The sequence below is a fragment of the Cryptotermes secundus genome, unplaced genomic scaffold, assembly GCF_002891405.2.
Source record: "Cryptotermes secundus unplaced genomic scaffold, Csec_1.0 scaffold1928, whole genome shotgun sequence".
NCBI classification, from domain to species: Eukaryota; Metazoa; Arthropoda; class Insecta; order Blattodea; family Kalotermitidae; genus Cryptotermes; species Cryptotermes secundus.
In genome coordinates this window covers 1763-10264 of record NW_019740681.1, presented here as the reverse complement: position 1 = coordinate 10264, position 8502 = coordinate 1763, and the positions used below count along the sequence as shown (strand labels likewise).

General features: G+C 43.0%; 1 protein-coding gene across 1 annotated transcript in view; it reads left to right on the top strand.

The window, feature by feature from the left end:
- Positions 1-8502, top strand: part of LOC111872601 (calcium uniporter protein, mitochondrial) — a 69063-nt gene that overhangs the window by 58799 nt on the left and 1762 nt on the right. Inside the window, exons 3-6 of the mRNA XM_023866669.2 lie at positions 2441-2611; positions 2821-2939; positions 3149-3295; positions 7041-7244. Coding sequence (XP_023722437.1) covers positions 2441-2611; positions 2821-2939; positions 3149-3295; positions 7041-7244 — 641 coding nt within the window. The remainder of the gene's footprint in view (positions 1-2440; positions 2612-2820; positions 2940-3148; positions 3296-7040; positions 7245-8502) is intronic.

Below are 8502 nucleotides of genomic sequence, written 5' to 3'. Positions count from 1 at the left end.
ATGTAGCGCGTTGGTCATGATAAGCGAATTCCGGAGAGTAAGATTCGGCAGGAGTCCAGGGTTCAAAGCGGATCCTATGTAGTTGCTATCGGTAGACCTTTCCCTGGGGTTAAAGCGGCTAGGACGTGAAGTGCCGGGGTTAAGAATTGTGCAGGTGTATCTTCACTTCATACGTCTTCATGTCGTGGTGCATAATTAAGCAGAGGTACAACCTTACCTTTACCGGATGGACGGACACACCTCGCGCGTACCGCTTCCTGCTAAATCACTTGCAGTTCCGTCTTCAGAATGTTGCTCCGGCCTGCCTGACAGAGAAACCGTGAAACAGTAGGAAGCATTGGTGCTGTGTGAATGAGACCGGACTGCTACACGATGATCCCGTCAGTCCTGGTTGTGACGCATTAGTCATGTAGGCGGATATGAACGTTTCGAAGGGACATGCTACTTCAGTATTCAAGGTCAGTCGGGTTAAAAGATGGAGTGCTTTTCTCCGAAGACTTTATGTCCCAGCCCAGAAGAAAACGGCAGGCAGTCTGTGAGGACCTCACATGTACGTAAACACGAGACTGTGATCCAGGCCGAAAGAAGCGTGCACAGAGCAGGATGTGAAGCCGTCCTCGTCACGTAAAGACTGCAGAAGTGAACAGCAAACAGCTCACAGGACGCAAATACCTAAAGCGGCTGGCGCCTCCACCTTGGAAGTCGGAAATTAAAAATTTGTTTCACGTCAATCAGTGCTTTCGAAAGAAGTGCAGTAACAAAGGAGCGGACCGCCTCCTTGGAGAGCCCTGATTGTACGCAACAGACGAGCACGGCGCAAGACATCACTTGTCCGGCATAGAGAACATGGCAGCCGTTTGCTCACGCCATCTGTTACGGAAGGAGAGACCCGGCATGGGGATGTCGATACCCACCGTACGTTGCAAACGGAATCTAGCAACTTTGTATTGCTGACGTATGGATCTGCGTCACTACCTGATGATGACGCTTCCTCGGACATGTACAGATACAGTTTAATTCTGGTAGGGTAGTCCAGAGGAGAAAGATGAGATCGGCTGCATATGTAGCACGCACGAGTTCAGAGTCTGTGGAGTGTAAGTAGGCCCGCCCGCCTCTTCACGCGCTGAAACGCATGGCATACTGAGTCAGACGAACTAACCGGAACCGGAACAGAGAAACAAACCCGGATGTAGCAGTTTCACTCCCGCACATTTCATGTCCTCATTCTGTGCTCTTGCTCCTTGCGTGAACTCCGTGGGCCCAGTAGCCCAGGTACCCCCACCCCCTCAGTAAAGGAGAGTGTCTACCAGAATGTTGGGGGGACACTTGTAAACATAACCGGCCAAAAGCATACCAGACTCGTGACTTGAGTAGTTGTGACTCAATTGGAGACGTGTAAATTATATCTCGGGTAATTATTTTAATTATGGGATTGTTCAGGTACGGTAACTCAGCTGTGACAGGTTTGGTTTTGTCTCGAGGGTCGCATTTGCTGGGAAGCCACAGTCAGTCACCCTTGTCACGAGTTCGTGTGCTTGAATTTGAATTGCTAGAGCCGCCAAGGCGTTAAGATACGGTGATGTAGAGACAACTCCAGATGGTGCATCCTTTGAAAGAAGTTGAGACGTATTAAACAGTCTTTAGTATATTCATGGAGAGGCTAAGGAACACGTCCATTATCTTCTGAAGCTGACACAAAGAGGCCCGCAACGCACCAGCTCTTCCTGCTGCCCGACGCCAATACAAATCCATCATTTGCGATTAATTCAAACAGAGTTCCTTACCCTTAATCAAAATCGTATCGGTCAGATGTAAAAACCCCCGCCATTTAAGCTAATGTACTCCACAGCTGCGAGCTACGAACTCCCGTCCCCACTTCAGCAGGCTGGCCCCCTCGACACTTTTACCCTCGGTCCGGGCCCCTGACTTCAGCTTCTTGTCGCATCCTGATACATGCAGCCGGTCTATTTCTGAATTTCGAATTAACGTCAAACGAATTTGTTACCTTCATTACCGTGTCTGTTGAGCCCAGTCAAATACCCATTCAAATGAACTATATTTTGGGCGGTCATGCCAGTGATAACTATGAAGATTATTCTGTTCTGGGGTGTGACGCCGTGTAGTCTGGCGCATCTCCTATGAGACTACACGGCGACACATTCCATGAGATTTTACTCTATAAATAAATATGTATTTTGTTCAACAACAGCAGGCAGACTTGTTTCACTTGTTTGCCTTTCTACTTCATATTTTGGACAGGTGGGGGGTTCTAGGTTCAATTTCAGAGTAACCTGGTGATCCTGACTGGGACTCTTTGTGGTTACCCTTGGTCCTTCCGGGGAGATGTTGAGACGGTACCTTTCACGTGCTTTCCAATTTGACATTCACAGACCATGCTGTCACTTGATAAGTGAATTCAGCAGCTTTCTGGTTATTGCAGAAGTGAGTGTGGAGTACTTCAGAGGCTTACCTCAAGTGACTGTCCCTCTGCCATCTCGCCGGGAGCGGTGTCGATTTACTCTTCGACCTGTCAGTAACACTGTCGGTGATTTCTTGGCCATGTTGTGCCACGAGGACCATGGCATCGACCGAGTGGCTGTCAGCAGTGTAGGTAAGTCACGCCCACATCACTGTGCACAGCAGTTTGGAACTTTATGCATGTGCAGGTGCAGTCTAAAGGCAAGAATTTCCTTTTTGAAATATATCTTTACTTTTTAAGATTTGCTGTTCTGTAGTAGGATGCAAGCCATCTCATCGTTTTGAAACTTAGGAAGCACAGTGTGAAGCACATGTAATGTCGGTTGATGTAATTGTTTACAGACGGAGTTAGAATCGCGTCCTCCAATACAATAGAAGCTCTGATGGAGGATGATTTCAAACTAATTGTCAACGACAATGTCTACTTAGTAAAAACTCCTCGGCAAGAGAGGCTGACAAAGGTGAGGCTTCTGAGTCTCTAAAATACAGCATGAAAGAACAGAAAGCTAAATAAGCTCGTCTTACTGTATATTTTGCTGGGCAAAGGTGAGAAAACTTATTTTTATTATTATGTCCATAGTTATGACATTCAGAGAATGTTTTTAATATAAAGAGGGAGACATGTATTTGCAAACCGTCCATGAGAATGTTTATGTCATGTTTTGTTTAGGAAGAAGTCCGTCAGTTGTCAGATGTCAGGAATTTGGTGAATCAGTTGTATGAGGCACTCAATGTAGAGGAACATCAGTTGAACAAGGAACGCGAACTGTGTGGCCAACTGGAGGAGCTCAAAGTAGAGCTTGAACCTCTTGAACAAGTGAGTATCAGAAGACTGTGAGCCAGCATTCATAGTTTGTACTGTAAATGTACTCTTTGTGTGTGTGTGTGTGTGTGTTTTTTTTTGCTACCGTGATGCTTGTTTGAAATAAATCACGTTTTTTTATGGAATGTATATCAGCTCCAAAATAGAAAACATTCCAAAGCTGCGTTGCCTATTTGAGCAGAGCATGATGTGTGCATCCTTACAATGGTGAGGTTATGTTTGCCTATCCATCAGCATGTTACAAAACGTGTTCAGCAGATTTTCATGAAATTTCATATTGTGAATTTACATCAGACATTGATCAACATTTTTCATTTCAGTCTGTGTATGATGTATGAAGCTCAATCAAACTTTGTCTAATTTTAACCCATTGTGTGCTAATGATGATCCCAAATTGTGGAAATTCAAAGAGCTACCTCACAAATCTGAATAGACATTTTACAGATAGCGTTACCTTTGCAGCATTTAAACTGGATGGCATCTGAGGGTAAAAAGTATTCACTTAAGAAAGTGAATGCAATATATTGACTACAGAAGAGTATGCAATTCTAATTCTAAACATTTTTCACTGTTTGTAATGTGATGCTGGGGGCACGTGATAGCGTAGTCGGTTGAGGCACTATGCTACAAGCTGGAAGGTCGTGGGATCTAATCCCGATGAGGTGGATTTTTTCAATTTAGCTAATCCTTCCAGCCACACTATGCCCCTGGGGGTAAAGGACGGCCTGCTGGCATGTAAGGCTGACAACCTCACTGCCATCTGTGAGCCGATTGTCTAGAAAATGTGGGAGCCTGAACATCTCACAACCCTCTGGGCCTCCACGGCCTGTTACAGGGATAGCTTAACTTTACTGTAATGTGAAGCTGCTTCTAGCAATGCTTTTTATTTCCATTCTGCAGACATGCTTGTACTTTAAGAAACTGAATCTGACGGTGCAGTTTGTAATTTGGCTGTTACAGTAATGTTGTGTGAATGGTGTAAGTACTGTAGACAGTCAGCAGGAATGTTATTGCCAAGGCCAGCCTCTAGTTACATGCACAGTTCAGATCTGCCAGCCTTTGATTTAAGAGTTATCTGGTATGAAGTAAACTTGAAGTTCTGAAAATATCAGATTCTAGGAAGGTGGGATGTGCATACATTTTGATTGAAATGTAATATTTAGCTTCAACTTTGCTGGCTCCACTTTCTGATTCTTCGAAAAGATGTCAGTAAGATACATGCACAGGGAGCAGGCACAGTTCTCCTGTCCTGAATGAAGGTTAGTGAGCCTTGAAGAAGGTTAAAGTGAGGCACTACAGCAGACGGGATAGCTCAGTCAGTATGGACAGCCTGGGGTGAATTCCCAGCAGTGCAAAGATTTGTCTCCTCTCCACAGTGTCCTGTCCAGCTCTGGGGCCCACCCAGCTTCATCTCCAGTGGGTACTAGGGGGGCTGTTTCCCCAGGGGTGTAAACCTGAGCACTCACCTCCATCTAGTGGAACTGTACCCTCCCTCCACTCCCCCATACATCCCTATGGCATAGTGGGTAACTAATTAAGCAAATGGACAACTTTACTTTTTTTACTACACCAGGTGGTGATATTTATTTGTATCCAGAGCTTTAGTAGAAAGAAGAGATTATACTCGTTTATAATGCTGGCTAATTACTGCTTGACAGAACTCTGATAGACAAATCATTTCATATTCCTTAATATGAGTATATGGTGATCATATATGTATACATACATATGTTCATTGATTAAGATCCATTCTTATTATCCTCTCCTTGCGTAGGTCAGGTTTTCAAAGTGAAATTCTATATGCATTTATGTTCTCCCCAAGCATGCCCCAACCACTGTAACAATATGTGAAGAACTGTGAAGTTGCTCATTATCCAGTTTCTTTGTTCACCACCGTAGATGCAGATATTCCCTTCAGCTTGTGGTTCCAACAAGTAAAGTTGAGGGCCATGTGTAGAGGTCTCATTTGGTGCAAGTTGGAGGACGTTGCTTCCAGTGATACTGAAGCCTCTGAAGCATAAATTTTCCCTGGTGTACAGTTAATTAGAATGTCATGAAAATGTCTGAGTATGGGAGCCGGATGCCCAGATCAACGTAATCTTGACCTCAGTACTAGATAGAGGTGAGAGGTCAGTTTCATGCCCCAGCCGCTTTACTTGCGGGGAAAGAGCCACAGTACCCATTGATAGGAGGGTGGGTGAGGAGTGGAGTCAGTCTGGACTCTGTGGACAACACAAAATCTACTGGCATTGCTGGCAGTCGAACCACAAACCCTTTGTTGTCCAGCCTCTGTGTATACTGACTGAGCTGTCCCAGTTTCCATACTGAAGTGTACGTACAGTTTTCTTAAACACACAGTGTCACCTGAGGCAATTGGAGCAAGAGCGAGACCATTTGCATTACTGGCATCTTGAAGTAAGGTTTTCACACTTGCGCGGTTTACATGCAAGATGTATGAACGTGAATGATGCGAGTGATCAGAATGTTGAATGTATGAATGTATAAGTGGTGGGCCTTCTCGCCCCTTGCACCGCGCCCTACAGTGATCTCTTGTGATCAGAATGTTAGTAGTGGTTCTTCAGAAAAGTGCAAGCCATCGATGTAACCAGAATGGAAGTTTAATAGCAGAAACATAAAGGTACAGAAATATGACCTAAGACATGATGGTAATTGGATCAGAAATAATGGAAAAATTCAGCTAGCTTTCTGGCTTAGAGCACACTGGCAGCAGAAATAGGTTATGAATGCTAGAATAGGTGTCCTATTCACTACATATGTCAAATGCCAAAATAACACCACCACTGCCAAGAGGGAAGTTCAAAAAGTTTGTTTCGTAAATTTACTTCTCTCAGATCATACATAGGAATGTATTCAACACTAAAGTCAGTTCTCCACAGAATCACTCTGTGCCCTGCCACATCCCGTCAGCACACCAGTTTATTGATGCCTCTGTGGAAGAATTGTTTCAAGTACCTCAAAATCATGTTTGAAATGATGGCCCAAAAGAAGCGTTTTCAGTGGTGCAAACAGCTCATAGTATCTTGGGTCCAGATAGATGCAGTTCACTATCTGTGGCAGTAACTCTTCAGTCATCCCTTAACAAACGCTTCCTGCCTAGGGTGCCCATACAGATCATATTAAAGTCTTTAAGGTAACAGAAATACAAATTTTGGGATGTTTTACCACAAATTGTGGAGTATGGAGATATCCCCATTTTGCTGAAAGGTATATTCAATTAGCAGTTTGTGGATATTAATCTTTAGGCTTTCTCAGAGATGAGAAGGCAAAGATCCTAATTTAATTTTCCCTTTATTTTTTGTGGGAATAATTTTGATGAAGTACTATTGTTACCATATATATTTTAAATTGTTTACATTTTTAAGTTTTTTTTGGGGGGGGGCGAGAGGCTATCTGTCCAGCTTAATTTACTCCTTCATTCTTGCTGTGAGATGTGAACATATTGGTCCAACTGCATTTATTTCTAGATGAGTCGTTACTACAGCAGAATTGTGATGCACACTTTTCTGAAATATTGAATAAAAGGATATAGAGATGCAGACACATTTCTTGCCATATAAGTCACAGAGTACATGTATTTAATGGTACACTTCATCTGAATTTGAAGCTTCCTGAAATAGTGAGCGTATTTTTAGGCTGTTAAAAGTACGTATGCACTGAAACAAGGAAACAGTTTTGTATCTGCATCTGACTCTTGTCCTGTTCTTTGCCTGCATCACAGAAGCGACAAGAATTGGAGACCGTAGCAGAGCGACGTACCACTATCCTCACATGGGTGGGCCTAGGCCTGATGTCTGTGCAGTTTGGTATCCTGGCTCGTCTCACTTGGTGGGAATACTCGTGGGATATCATGGAGCCTGTCACATACTTCGTTACATATGGCACAGCAATGGCTGCATATGCATACTATGTTCTAACGAAGCAGGTAATGTCATAATATAGACATGGTGGGTTGTTGGTCACCTGATGGGCTGGAGTTCATTGTCTGCCTTGTGCTGGCCCCACCAAGAGATTGTCTGTTGGAATTTCTTTCATATGTAAATGCTGTTTTGTCCTACAGATGTCACTCAGATGCAGAGAAATGTTTGTCAAAGCTTGAAAGATTTGAAAAACAGTGACTGTTGTTTGTTCTCTTCAAGTTCTGTTTTGAATGTAGTAAGTGCAAAATCCAGTTTTTGTGTAAATTGGCAGGTGGACAGTTAGAATCTTTGTGTGGGCACATGGTAACAAGTGTCTTTGGAGGGCTAAGACTTCCCTGCTTCAGATAAAGCTCATGAGTCAATTTTCAGTTGAATCAGTTCCTAGTGCCTTGTTACTCAGATTTGTATTAACTAGTATTTACAGGTGCCTTACTGAGTTGCACATGATCTTTACTAATACTTCTAAAGTATCTGAAAGGTTGAATACTAATTTGTAATTTTTTAATATGTTTAAAATGCACGTTTGAGAAGCCTGATTTTTTTCATCAGGTCCTACTCAGTTGGGCCTGTTAGAAGCACATCCGTCATCAGGTGCAGCTTCTTCTCATGGGCCCAACTGAGTAGGAACATTCTGCTCGCCTGTACCCAGTGATGAAAGCAAATGCAATTTCCAGAATACTGTATAATTAAATTTATCACAAACCTTTATAGAATCATAATTTTCCTTTTGCATTTAGGGTGTCTCTGGAAACAGGGATATGCATTATAATTTGCAGGCTTTATGGCATGGCTACTGTGTTGTTGTGTATGATCAAATTTTGAATGTCACATATTTATGTATGACTTCCATTTCAATTACTGGACATAAAAAATTTGGTTTGTGGTTACTATACAAGGAAGGATAAAAAGTTACCAAAATTTACTTGTATTGAGATAACTGTGGTTCCTGTTAAAGTGACAGAAGTGGGGGGAGCGAACTGGAACAGGTCGAGGCACAGTAGTGTGCTGCCATGCTGCCAGTGCTCATTGCGATATCCAGGTTTGAACACTGGGCAGACTCAAGTTTTTTGCAAACTAGGGAATTTGGCAGCAGAAACAGTCTTAGGCCCAAATGCGGTTTATGGAGACAAAGCTCTTAAAAAATCCAGTGACTAGGTTAGCTTTTTACGTATCCCATTTACTAAAAAGATGAGTGAATTATGGGAATGTTTGATCCTTTCATGATTATTCTTAGTCCATATGTTATCCAAATGGGTTTTTTTT